General features: G+C 40.2%; 1 protein-coding gene across 1 annotated transcript in view; it reads right to left on the minus strand.

Annotated features, from left to right (window-relative positions):
- The window catches only part of LOC118335591 (thrombospondin type-1 domain-containing protein 7A), a 146,876-nt gene that overhangs the window by 40,740 nt on the left and 91,475 nt on the right, over window positions 1-14,661 (minus strand). The window contains exons 12-17 of the mRNA XM_035671955.1: window positions 8,169-8,284; window positions 6,717-6,852; window positions 4,242-4,345; window positions 1,891-2,085; window positions 435-571; window positions 305-392 (exon numbers count right to left, since the gene is read on the minus strand). Of these exons, the coding sequence (XP_035527848.1) occupies window positions 305-392; window positions 435-571; window positions 1,891-2,085; window positions 4,242-4,345; window positions 6,717-6,852; window positions 8,169-8,284 (776 nt within the window). The remainder of the gene's footprint in view (window positions 1-304; window positions 393-434; window positions 572-1,890; window positions 2,086-4,241; window positions 4,346-6,716; window positions 6,853-8,168; window positions 8,285-14,661) is intronic.

Below are 14,661 nucleotides of genomic sequence, written 5' to 3' on the forward strand. Positions count from 1 at the left end.
CTGTGTTGATGTCTCGCCATAACAGTTAGTTAGAAACAAGGAGTATTGTGGAAACCCCCAGTACTAGCATGGCTGTGTGTTTAGGATTCTTTCCACTCTCTTCAAGCTAATGTTAGCTCAACCAAGAAACACAGACCCAAACTGTTACATAGGACGGAGGTGCTTTTGCAGCAGTGGTTAAATCCCCGAACCAAGACACAAAGAATCCACCTCAATACAGTGTGTATGGATGTGTTAACAGCTCAAAGCACAATTTTAACTCTGTGATTAAACCTCTGCAGTGACAGCCTGCATGTGTACTCACCATGACTGTTGCAGCGTAAGGTCTCCACCAGCCTGTTGTCCTGGTCGTAGCACACCATGGCCTGGTAGCGGTAGCCCTGTCCACACTCCTTGATGTCTCCCTGGACCTTCATCCCCAGGATGCTCTCCACTCTGCCTCCCTCGGGCAGGATGCAGTCTGACCAGTTCCCCACTGGCTGGGCATTGTACTTGTCACAGGGGCAGTACTGGGTCTCACTCAAAGGGTACATTTGTGTATTCTTGCACTTGTCTTTTTTCTTGCTTCTCCCTAAGGAAAGCAGAGGGAGAGAGATGAGTTGGACAGCCTTGGGAGAAATGACTCCACATGGCTGTTGGTGTTGGTGGATTTATGTCTGTGTTTGCCTGAAGTTGGTTTGAGTCTCATGATACTCAAGGCTTCTTTCAAGGACTTGTTTGGGATAGTGTAACCACTTAAAAAAGGCTGGATAACACAGGAGTTTCTGTCCCTCATGTGGGATTCATGCATGGTGGGGCAGCAACTCTTGATGATAGATTATGTGAAATAGTTTCAAGCAGAGTGCTCTTTTACTGAAACAGCTTGACGTTTTTTTTTATCCTCAGACATGTCAAGCATCGTTAATCATAGATCACTGTGCAAAAAAACTTCTTCCTTACAGTGGTCTATCATTAGGAGTTGTTTCTCATGCAAAAAAGGTGAGATGATGAGTTTCTAACTACCCATTACATCTTTACCTGCAAGTGTCAGCGTTCAACTGTAAATCAGTATGTTTTTTGCGTTAAAATTAAATCGACTGAGGTCTGTAAAGTTTATCCTGCATCAGGACCACAGGTGGTTGTTGCTTATTGCAAGAAACTCTGTAGCCTGCTATTATCTGTCTATAAAGGTCATAGTGACCAACAGGCAGCAGAAGACACATTTTGCTCAACATAATCATCCACCTTTACTAGCTACTTTTAAGGACCCAGAATTTGTGTCTGTTATTTTGGTCTGTGAGGGTTAGGCCAACATTTAAGATATTGCTGATCCTTTTCCCCAAATATAGCTGAAGGGTTCTGGATAAATCCACACCATCTCCTTCCTGATTTAAAGCCAAGAACAATTAAACCACCTCTTCAAAGGGTGTTTATATGCATTACTTGACCTCTCTGCTCTTTTACACTTCTGTAAATGGGTCAAAAGACTTCACATCAGGGGGAAATGTAAAGCTTTTAAAATCCACTTTCTCTCAGTTTAAAGTTGACTTTTTTCCACCCAGTAACCTCTCGTGGAGTTGCCTTAATGCATTGCACCACTCCTGTCGTTTAGCTTTTATGACTGTGATGCACAGAACAACTCTCTGGGGACACTCTGATGGATAACAAAGGCTGCAAAGATATTTCAGATTTGTTGCTTTAATCCCACTGGAGCATTTACCGGGCAAGAACTATCTGAATAGATTTATGACCTTCACTTTACTCCTTTTCTCTTGGAGCACTGCCCACCAACATTACCCCCCTAAATTGCCTGATACCTCTTAACACTTAAGCTACAGTGCAAATAAGCTTGTCAGAAAAAGGTTCAAAACAGCAGCCCATTGTTTGTGCTGCGCCACTCTCTGTTCCCACCTATCAATGCCCTCTTTCTGGTGCGGACCCCCACACAGTCAGCTGTGCAGGACGAGAACTTGGACCAGTTGGTCAGCTGGCAGTCATCCTGGCAGGGGAGCTGACAGCGCTGAGTGATGGTAGGCATGGCCTTGGCGAATTTCAGACACTCGCCGATGTCGGCCTGCGTCCCGTCCAGCTGGCGGCAGGACACAGCTGGAAGAATTAGATAAAGATGGGTCAAAAGGACGTCATTAGAACGTGTAGGGGGCCATAAAGTGGTATATTTTTTTATTGTTTCAACAGATTGATCGGTTATAGCAGGTATTTAAAAGTGCAGGACAATGATGTATGGTAATGAAACAGGAAATGAGTGAACTACAGTGGTGGAAAATATATTTATTTAAGTACCAGACACACTGTACTCATACTTTTCTTCCGCATTTCCATTTTAATGCTACTTTATACTTGAAAGTTGCAGATTCAGATTTTCTAGACAAAACATATAATTAGCTTACAGTATATATTAGCCCCTGTTTCCAGTCTTTACGCTAAGCTAAGAAGCTGCAGTCTGTATCTTCATAATGCGTTTACAGACAGAAATAAGAGTAATATCAGTCTTCTCACCTAACTCTGAAAGTCAGAAAGAGAAGTGTTTTTCCCAAAATGACAAACTATTCCTATAATAAATAATTACAATGGAGTAGATGCTAGATACAATTGCTAAAGGCAAAACTGTACTTCCATAAATGTAAGTAACGGCAACTGAGTAGTTTTCTCAGGCTAGATGAAGCTCTCCTCCAGAGCCACAGAAAACATCATACAACTGTTTCCACAGTCTGACTAGTAACTTCCTTTTAACTTGTAAAATCACAAAGTATTACGTGATATGATATATTCCCATTACTTCTTCCCCCCACTGGTGAGCAACATAACATCAAACAGAGATTTAAAGAGGGTAACTAAAGAGTTAATGGAAAATAGATCAAAACTGTATAATTCAGATTTGATCCCGGGGGGAGGCAGACACAAATGCATATCTACCTCAATTGGTTTACAGCCCACAAGTCAATTTAAGTTGGCTTGCATCATCCCAATTCTTTGTTCTTTCAATAAAGGGTATTACTTGTGTTGCTGCAATATTTCATTTGATGCAGACGTTCTGCAGGGCTGTACCTTCACAGAGAAATCAATCTCTAAGCACATTTTTTTGCTGAAGCCCCATGGGCACTGATATTGGTTTGGAAAGCCTGCGTCTGGTGGTGTATGAGGTCAGATCTTATCTTGATGTGTGTGTGTGTGGGTGTGTGTGTGTGTGTGTGTTTAATAGTGGCACTACACTGTTTTTTCCCCTCTAAGGAAAGCCTCTGTTCAGGTAAACAACACACACAATAGAGTGACAGAAAACACAGACCAGAAAAGACAGTGTGTCTCATTTGGTTTAAGTCAATGACAAAATGATTTCTGCCATTTAGAAGTGTCAGAGGGGGTGAAAACAAGCGCAGGAGGGTCCGGACATCAGGTGTCACATGGTATCAAATCAACGAAAAAAGCTGCAGAGAAATTTGGAATAGCGCGGCGGCTAAGAGTAAAGTGGACCTTAAAGCATTTTCATGAATAAATTGATTCTTCCATCCATTACTGTAAGCTAGCGAAGAAGAAATAGAAACATAAGCACTAATAATGGCCTTCCATAGGAGCTGGAACATAATGAAATTGATCATTCTGCGTGACCCCATGAAATTGGATTTTTATGAAAGCCTCCCAGGACTACATGGTGCATCCATCCTCTATAAAAAGGCAAAAGGAAATGTGCTTTTTTTTTTAAAAAAGAGAGGGCCATAACTTCTTTAAAGTACTTGTCACTTATGCGTGAAGCCCATATGAACAGGATGTCGGGCTGTCGCATGCTATAGGCAAGGTGCAGCAACTTCTCCTAAATTTCAACAAGAGACATTCGATTAAAATTGCATGACAAGAGCCCGAGGTGGAAAAAAAGCCAAGCAGTGAAACAACCAAACCTGTCAAACAAAGTCTCAAGAGGCACATGATGAGTTCTGAACACATTTCTTTCCCCAAAACTTGGGAAGAAAAACCAAAAAATAAAATAAAAATAACCCTAACAAGTATCTTGTTGATGTTCTTAAGGAGTGTCAGCCTCTGTTTGGGTTGTGTCTTATAAGTGGGAGGATTTGATGTTTGCTACAAGTAAATTGGCCTTTTCTTTAAACCTTGGCGCATCCATCTGCTGCCTTGTGGCCAGGCTCCAGATGCACCGCAATGAGAAAAAATTTAATTTACAATGATTAGGAATGGTTCAGTGAAGATGCAGGGAGGAGGGAAATGGGAGATGAAGAGATTGGTTTCTATACCTCTTGTCTGAAGCCCGGGTCCACAGGTCTCCTGCGCGCCCGCACTGTTCTGTCTGATGAACCATGGGACCAGCTGGCATTTCCTCCATTTGTGGGTTTTCCACCTGGAATAAATCAGGACGGTATGGCCGTCAGTGTGCTCACTATTACGTTAACATCGCACTGCTCCATGTAAGACAGTCAGTGTGTAACAGAAAGGTTTGTATATTGGGCTTAAGGTCAAAGAGATTTCCTTTAAAATGCTTCACAGGTTTCAACTAATTATTATTTGCAGAAACTCAAGAAAGACATTGATGTAAGTTGTAGCTTTTGTGGAGACCTCAGAGTATATAAACTATTCTAAAAAAACAAACATGGAGGAAACTGTCAGGATTTATTGCTGATCATATCTCCCTTTCACATTATGTTACCTCTGTTCACAGTTTAATTTAATTAATTTGCTTATTATCTTAACTAAATTCTAAATTTCTAAGCAAAAAGACTCAATGTGCACATCAAACAATATAAACAAACAAGCGGTTAAAACATTTAACTATTGTTGGCTCTACAATATATATATATTTTTTTTTTTCTGTTTATGTTTTATTGTTTCAAACTTTCTCATTACCTTTAGTGCCTCCTGCACACTTGTGATTACAGACTCAAGCTGCATCCACCAGATGGTCGAACTTGAGGAAAATGATCTTAATTGTGATTTTTCAGACCAATATTGTGATTTATGTTGCATTTATTTTCTTTAAGTTAAACTACAGGCCTGTATTTGTCATGTGTATAGTATTAAACATACCAAGCATCATCACAATGTCATCGTGCTACTACATAAATCGACTGACATCCATATTCAGTTGTTTGTAGTTCTGCACAATTAATTGAGATATTATCGAACTCGCAATAGGTGCAATAGGTGCAATAAGCAAATCACAGAATAAAGTTAAAATGTGTGATGAAACAGCATTATAATGAAGTACTGTAGTGCTGCAGAGGTGCCCTGGTCTACAAATCGTGTTCTCTAGATTTAAGAAAACATGAAATATTATGTTAGTGGTAAAGTTGACATTACTCTTACTACTACTTACTATTACATTCAAATTCAATCGAGAGATTTAAATGTGGTGTTATATTTTTGTGTCTTTTTTTCCTCTACTGATATCTCATAAGTCATCGATCAGTGTATGAGTGGATATCGTGCTGACAGCCTCTAACGGTGCTACTGATGCTCCAGTTTACTGTTAGCTGCTTGAGCTAACATTAGCTTACAGAGGCGGGTGAATGGCTTCAAAACCCAAAATCCTGGAGGTCTCATTTTTTTAAGGTTACTTATAAGCTTTAAACGATGATATGATGCGCTTACACGTTTACCTGGGACATTCAGGAAACTCTGTTCAGTAGCTGTTTGTCATTTATACTGAACAACCAGCTAGCTAGCTAGCTAAGATGACTGTTGATCTTTCCTGAACAGAATAAAAATAAACAGCAAGTTTTCTTATTTTTCAAGCATCTAAAATGATACAGAGTGAAGTGTCGCTCTTATTTTTATGACCTAAAGGACATTATTGATATTTTATTATTTTTTTGGTGATCAATTTTGTATTATGTTATATAATTTCAGGTAGTGTTACATTTCTAAGAAACAGCAACAAAAAAACTAAGAAAATTAATTAAAATCAGGAGTATGTTGAGCTTATTAGAGTTCCTGACTGTAAATCGTCTACATTTTAGGCTCATTGCAATTCAGCTGCAAGTTAAACATCTTTACTCACATTTGTTAGGCTTCAACCTGAATTAGTGTGAAATTATTGCTGTTGTTATCGTAAAATAAACTATTGGTGCTCCAGAAGTGCACCAGTCTGAAGTTATGATTATTGACTTTGTTGAAATGATACTAAAAATCCTTAAAATAGTCCTTTGTCCAATATTTACCATTAAACAGTTCTGATCAATTTTCTGAACTTATTAAATCTTATTAATTGTATAACCACAGAGCTACAGTAGGTGTATCTTACAATAACTTAATACAGTCCAACAGAGCCAATGAGTTAGTAACTTATGGTCATAAAACACCAAATATTACTGTAATCTAATTAAATCTGTTAGTGCTGACTTTTTGATGACCAGCATGATGAATAAGAAAGTGTGCATCTATAAACAAACACACAAAGCAGACACTGAAATGAAACATGTGTCCTCATAACATATTTATATCTTTTTACTCAAATAATTAATTACAGAACAAGTAAATATTGTTATAGAAAAGTTCTCTTCTGGCCCACAAGGACTGTAATGGAGAGCCCCTCAGGCGAGAAATACATCAGTAGGTTTGCAGTAAGGTGACTGTATATGTGTATGTATGGTTGTATTTAAAAATATAGGATAAGATGAGGTCTATAAGGGTCCTTAAAATCAATCCCAACCCTTTGATACTTTGTCAATTCTCTCCAACATCTACATTATCAGCTCTCCATAGTGCTTCTTTACCTGAATCCTGGACAGATTTTGGGGACCTCGCAGTCCCTCTCCTCCTCCAGGACCTCCGGACAGTCCTGTCCTCCGTTGGATGGCAGCTGGATGATGAGACGTTTCCTCGATTGCTTTCTCTTCACTGCGTTTCCAGCTGCACAGACGCAGACAATTACTGAATTAAAATAAGAACTGTCTGCATGGGAAAAGTGATGAGAAACATGTCAAAATGATAAGCTAGGCTGCTCTGTTAATACTCCTTGAAAAATGGACTTGGAGACTACTATTGCCAAATCTAATTGGACAGCTATCGTAGACAACACGCACGTCTGATTACTTGGATATCGAGCCAACGACGATGATGTAGAAAAATCCCATTAGACCTCGGAATTGACTCAGATTAAATTTATGGTATTTACATCTGTGGAGATGCCCTCTAGTAGTTCATTAAGATGAAATGAGCCTCTGGATGGTCCTGAACTCTGCTGTAAACCTTTGTATGTGGGTGGTGTGTAATTCTCTCGCATACAAGGTGAAGATATCAACTGCATCAAATTAAAATGCTCAGCCAATCGGTGCGGCACGCAGAATGAAGAGAGATTTATGCCTCCGTGTCACATGAAGAGGTCATCAAAATATGGACGATAATGATTTTCGGTCGTAAATCAGTTTAATGTCTTCGCTTGTGCTCAACAGCTCGGGCAATGGCTGCCTGACAAAGGTGACCTCATCTGAACAATGTTTTTCTTTCACAGCATGAAAACCACAACACAGCCACACACTCACTGACACTTGTAGCCACGAGCGAGTCGGGCTTGCCAGGCGCTCCAAAAGAGGTCGGCCCAAAGGTTGTCTTACATGCCAATCTGTCAAATTAATTATGTGTAACGAGACGTGAGTGCTTGTGTTTATGTGGTAGTTAATGTGTCTGGCTCTGTGCAGAAGGTCCCACCTCTGTAGTTTTTTTTTTTTTTTTACATGCAGTCAATTTAAAACTTGCTTCTCTGTTTACTTCCAGGCTGGGATTAAGTCAAAGCAAAAACATGTTTAATTGATTATTGTTGTTTATTAGCATATATTGTCGCCTGGAAATACAATGCCAAATATTACGTGATGTTGTGTCTTGCCACAGACACATGTTTTGCTAGTATACAAGGATATTTAATTGTCATTTTACAAGGCAAGGTTGTAGTCATAGTCCCTTTATGCTCCTTACTACAGATATACATACAACTATTATGTACAGTAAAATTGATTAATAAGTCATAAAAATTTACTTTTACTGGCATTACTTTCCAAATTCAGTTGTGTAAAACTACCAAAGCCAGGTTCTAAACTATCTGCCCAGTACATTTAAGAAAAGGGAAATAATGTTTAATAACCACGATTCCCTTTCTCAGTGATCTCTATGAGGCAGTTCACATCAGCTGTGTCTCCCTTCATTGCAGGTGATTCATTTTTCCACTTTACCTGCGTCACAAGTAACAGGACACGGTGTCCAGTCGCTGAAAGGGGTCATGATGCAGTCTTTCTTGCAGGGCAGCTGACATGGTCGCACCGTGCTGGGGCGAGGGCCGTCTGGACACCTAGGCAACAAAAGCACACACACAGACACAGCAGGGTTGTCAAGTAACACTGCTGGGATCTCTTTACACATTCAACAAAAGACAAAAGCGAGTGGTCCAAACCCTCAAAGACCAAGAAAAGTGTCAGTGGATTTCTGGGAGACACTAACCCCTCAGATATCACAGATGGTAAAAAAACCCTGTAAGTATACGACTTGAAGAAAAGTGCTTTTGGTTTTTAAATCACCAGGTGCTGAACAACAACACTGATTACACCTCCCAGATCGTTGGCTGCTGTATTGTCTAAGGGCCAGAAAAAACCCAAATACATGATTTAGATTTCGGGTCATTTTAAAGCAGCACTATGTTGTTGTTGTCTTTTTAAAGTCGAGTGTGGCAGGGAGATCCCGTAATGTTGCCCCGTATGCCCAAAATAAATTCTGGTGTTGGTTACAGACACTTCACCGCCTACAGAAGCTGCTATAGAGAAACTTGCGAGGCAGCTTGACTCACAAGATCGCAAGATCACGGGAGAATCCATCTTGCCTTCAATCTGCTTGTGTCCAACCACCAGGGTTTAGATCAATCAGCATCCTATGATGAACTACTGGAAGCTACAGGCGTTTAACACCAAGTCTGTATTATGAGGTGTGGAATTCGCTCGAAATCAAGAACGGCAGCCGCTAAAGACACTGAGCTAGCATCAGTTATATCAAAACTGGAGAGTATTTCTTCATTGAAAGAAGAGCAAAGAACAGTACTGAAGGTGTTTCTCGATGGAAAATAGATTTTTGGTCTTCACCTGACTGACTTCTATAAGAGTTTGACTATGCTACCTTACATTATAGGGTTTGTTGATCTGACTGGTTGGAGTTTGCCTGTGATAGACGGTGATAGACAGATGATTCATCCAATCATCTGCCAAGTATTTTTCTGAAAGTGCTTGCCCTTTTACCAAACAGTTTCCAAGACGATTTCTGTGTAACAAACCATCCAGTACAGTCAAGTTATACTGTAGAGCAGAGAGGTGCTAGCAACTGCAAGATGTTTGCACCACACACAAGTCCCTAAATCTTGGATCATCACAGATACGAGCAACATGTTTCACTCAGCACTTACTTTACTTTAAGAGTACAATTCCAACTGTCCCCTAGACCAACGTGAGTGAGCACTCTCTAGGATTAAGTTGCATCTAGCAGTGAAGTTGAAGATTGCAACCAACTGAATACTGCTCACCTTCCAAGCATTGAGAGAAACTACAGTGGCCCCCGACACAAAAGGTCTTATCAAGAGTCAGTGTTTGGTTTGTGCATTCAACATGGCGGACTCCGTAGAAGAGGACTGATTCTAAGGTAATGAAAACAATTTTTTTTTTTTTAAGGTGACACTAATAAAAACATACCAATGAATATTATATAACATTTCTGCTCAATAGATCCTCCTAAATATTACACACTGGAATTTTAATTAAAATGGATGGTAAAACATCCACCAGGCCGCACTGATGTTCGTATATGTACCGACAGTCCGGATTCAACTGACATTTAAAATAGTGACTGCTAGAAATATAAACAATGATTTAAAACTTCAGTAAACATCACTGTAGAAGTTGCGGCACACCAACCATCTGGATATTGCTTGAATACAGAATGTAATTATTCCAGGAACAATCTATGGCAATAAAAACTGATGAAAACCTTCGTAATCACATCCAGTTTATGGCCGATGTATGCCATCTGGCTCACAGTAGTTGAAAGATATAGAAAAGAGTTGGTCAAATCTCCCAAACAGGCATCAGAGGAAATGTTTAGCATGTCTCCTTGAGGGTGTTTCACATGCATTTTGCTCTGCTGAGGAAACTGCAACACACCAAGCTCCTTAAGGCTAAAGCCAGCAGACTAGCAGACCAGCCTCAGGACAGAAACTCCCTTGTTTTAACTGGATCCTGCTATCAGTGAGTGATAATCCTTTTGATGACACAGAATGCAGGGTCAAGCCGAGGTTTTTCGAACAAGGTTCATGGTTAATCTTAAGTAATTTAAGCACCTAAGGTCCCCTGTGCATACTACTGGGCCAAGATAAATAGGTCGAGATAAACCTGCTGGAAGACATCTTGTAATCGGATCTCTGCAACGCTGCGTCCCCAGTCTGCGTGCCGGGATGTTGCCGGTCTGTTTCCTCATCCTATGGCTGACACACCGATCATCTGGGTCAGGTTTAATGTTGCCAGGAATGAGCGTTCTCCTCTGGGCGTTCCATACTCGTTAGCACGGTGTTATCAGGGAGGCGATAGGGAGCCTCGCAGGGAAAATGTAATAATGTAACAGCAACACAAGGAGAGATTTATTTTTAATACCAATAGACAGAGCTAAATCCCTCTCGAGTGGAACAAATCCTCTGGTGTCTTCATACAAGTGAATGGTCCCCAGGAAAAAAACAGCTGCCGGATGCAGCGGGGAGGATACATCTACATTTTCAGCCTTCAGCTCGTGCTCACGTCCGTAAAGAAGTGAATGAACAGGTGTCTAGCTCGGGGACACTTCAACGGGATGCAAGGATGTTGAGATCCAACCCATGAACCTGAGACTGCAGAATAATCTCCACACTACACCCCAGTGCTAACTTAACATATGAACCTATGTTAACTCTGTAATGTTTAGTCCGTGGAGATCAAGGAGCTCTTTATCAAAGGGAACCTGGCAGAGAATGCAGTGTGAAGACAAAAATAAACAGCGTACAGAAATCTGCAGGATCTAAATACAATCACAGAGCATATAGAACAGACAGGAAAGCAATTCATTGTACAAGCAGTCCTATAAGCAGGAGGCCGATATCAAACCTGCAGGTATATGAGTGAAATTAAGTCTTAGTCTCAGTCTCCAGACACAACTTTTAATTTTGACTTGTCACAAGTTCATTCTTTAATGGTTTCAATTTATATTCATCAGCCTCAAGCTAGAAAAAAAAGTCTCCTAATCAGATAATTAATAAATTATTAAGATATTGAGACAATTTGTGGAGGTAATAGGATCAAATCGAGCACCAATTCAGATCCCTGAACGGATATCACAACAATATTGCAGCTGAATTTGCTGGAACATTAACATTCCATATTAAACAGAATTTCTTGAGTTTGTTATCTATGCAAGTGATCCATAAACTCTCATTACCATTCCTCCTGCAAAGTTTCTGTTTGTTACTTTTAGTTTTTTATGTTTTTAAATCCTGCATGACTTATTTATGTTTCTAAACAGAATAAAGATGTTGTATTTCTTTTGTTTATTGAATCTCTTCACGTCACGAGGGATCAGAGCACCGAGGCAGTGCTGTAAGATTTCAGGACTCCAACAGCTCTTTCACAAAGAGGGGATTAAACCTTTGACCTTGTTGGACTCTCCCTGTTACTCAAATATGTTAAATGTCCGAGGATGAGCTACAATTTAGCACTTATGGAAGATCTTGACAGAACACAGGCAACAAAACAATATTCCCATTTAGATAAAACACTGCAGTTAAAAAAAAAAACAGCTTTACTTTAACCTTTGATGCAGGTAGATCAAGCCCTGAATACCAAACCAAACCAAACCTTAGAAATCCTTTAAAGAAGTGCAGATTGCCGACCTTTTAGATTTCACCTTTCCAGTGTCCGCTCTTGCAGACGCACAAACGCAAGCTAATGTTCTGGCGAGAATGTCCTTACCGGACACATAACAAATCGTTGGTTAAAATGCTTAAAACAGCCTGTGGTGGCATTATATAGTTGTAGAGTCACAAAACTTTTTAGGGAAGAGGTCAGAGGGCGTACAAAAACACATGACCTCGAATATAACTGTTCATATCCTGTCTCTTTCTTTGGTATGTAAATAAAATGTTACGTACAGTCATAAACAGCATGCACATTTATGAATGAGATAATTTGATACTAAAGGGGGAACAACGCTTCTGTTCCCTGGTGTTCAGGAGTCCATTCATTCCTGGTTTTAAATCCTGGTCCTTTTATTGAGGAGTTAGGACTGGGTTCGGGTTAGGTTGTGCACGTTGTCCCTTTCCAGTTCCTCCAGGATTACACAGTCTTTCTGGGGGATTGTTGCGGCCTGAAATGCCTGATTTCATGGCAGCTTTTCAAAAAAACTGCAATAAATGTTGCAATGTGTTTAGCCATAGATTTTCTTTTTATTCTTTTTTTTTGTATAATTCATTAAAAACCGAAGGCAATTTGTTCCAGTGAGAATCAAATTGCTAGTATTTTGGTGCCGGAGAGAAACTGCTATGATGGGTGAAAATTGTCGCAGAATTCACATGGATTGGTTGAATATGCATTAATTGTTATAATTAGCTGCATCGCAACCTACTGGAGGGACTTCCTTACTCTTCTTCAGTCCTGTAAACAGGAAACTCTATAGGTGTAAATATGAAGTGTGTTTGTCTCTGTGTTAGGCTGCTTACAGACTGCATGCTGGGATTGGCCCAAGGCTTAGGAGAGCCAAAATAAGATCTGTTAAAAGAAGTGAATGGGTGGATGGTTAAGTCTCCCTATTTGACACCTACATTTTGATTTGGGTGGAACGAGTGATTACGGATGGGTGCTTTTCTCTTCTTTTAATATGAAAATCTTGTAGCCAACCTGTGTGTTTTAAGTGCTTTACATATAGGGCAATAAGTCGACTTGTACCAGGTTTCCCTCTACAGAGAGAACCGTTCCCTTTGTTCCCCTTTTAGTCTAATTATATTGTAGCCCCACTAATGATGGGTATTATCCAAATTTAGATGATTAAAATTCAATTACATTCCAGTTTTCAGAAAAACAGGCCATGTTTATTGCTAGAACACAATACCAGCCAGAATACTAACAGCACTATGCTTGGCTGGAAGACTCTGTCCGTGGGGGTGTGAAAGCTAGTGGTAATATTGTCATTTATGCATTTTTTATTATGTATACATTTTGTTGTTCCACTGTTTTCCTCCTGTATTTCTTCTGTTGTCATTTTGTCTCTAATATTGTATTTGTGTGTCACATTGATTTTGTTGTTTGCTTGAGGAATAAATGTTTATTTACAAGGCCCCTCGGGGGATTTTAACCTTACTGCTCAATTTCCTATGATATGTTTTCCTCCGTCTTTGTCTTAACAGTTCACTTGTGTGTTTATCACTGTGAAAACGCAAGACTCTGAAACCAATGAAGCCATCCAGCAATGGCATCTGGTTTTAACCGACTTGCTGGTTCCAGTCAGTGTCACAATCTCATAATGATCTTTAAATGTCATGATTTGTAGAGAGGCGAGGACATGCACAACATGGCACCGGGAGCTTGTCCCAAAGCACAACATTAAAACGAGCAGCCAGGCTAATGCTTGTGTTTTGCTTGCTGCTATTAGCGCATTGAGTAATCTGTTCAGCGAGAGGCTGTTTTCGAGAAATGAGCAGATGGTTGAGCAGGATGAAGAGAAGAGATTCAAAGCAAAGAACTGTCAGTAGTTTTAAGAGAGTGTACACACGCGCACACACACAAAAAAACAAGGTCTGGTGGGAAAAGATAAGACCTAATTAATTTCATTATCAAAATTACGGACTACAAAACAAGAACATCATTTGTTTAATTTAGCATAAAACAGTTGCAGTTCTTCAAGGACCCTTTCAGTGGTGTCTTTGGCCTCCTTCTTGAGGGCTTTCAGCTATCTATCACAGTCAAAAAACGGAGTAAACACAGCCTCCATTAGAAAACACAGGGGGGAGATGATTGACTGGGCTTAATACAGCTACTGTCGAACATCATAACCATGAATCATTCAGTTTCCTTTTTCTCACATTCCACAGCATCAATGTGATTATACAAACACACATTTGGTACCAGTCAGCACACAGACTGTCAGAATCAATAAGCAGACGTTGTTGTTTTTTCCTCACACCACAACAGCTTTCTCGATGGGATGATAGCAGCCCAAGCCTGAGGCACTGACATATTTGTCTCTGTTGTGTCTCTCCTTTCTATTGGGCGCTGACAGTCAGTGTTTATGTGTGTGTGTTGTTTTGTACGTGTGTGTGTGTGTGACATGCACTCTGTGAGGTTCACTGCCTCGGGCTGTGGGAGGAAGACAGCTCAGATCCATCTATGAATGAGACAGGGCACATCTGCATATGCAGGGTGAAGGCGGCCATGTTTGTTTGTTCTGCTGGGATCCCATGGGAGCACTGATCAAGAATACCTGCCAGTTGGATTGTGCCAGATGAAGACATGCAGAGCACACACACACACAAAGACTGTATCAAGTCACTCCTGAGAGCAGGCTAGGAAACACTGTGCAACAGATGGCCAGGAAGCCAAAGCTGTATCATCTTTATGCCTTGGTCAAGAAATGTACAAAGGGTTAAAAAAAAAAAAAAAGTGTTTGTTTCTGGGT

The sequence above is a fragment of the Morone saxatilis genome, unplaced genomic scaffold (assembly GCF_004916995.1).
Source record: "Morone saxatilis isolate NCDOM2014 unplaced genomic scaffold, NCSU_SB_2.0 Contig24, whole genome shotgun sequence".
NCBI classification, from domain to species: Eukaryota; Metazoa; Chordata; class Actinopteri; family Moronidae; genus Morone; species Morone saxatilis.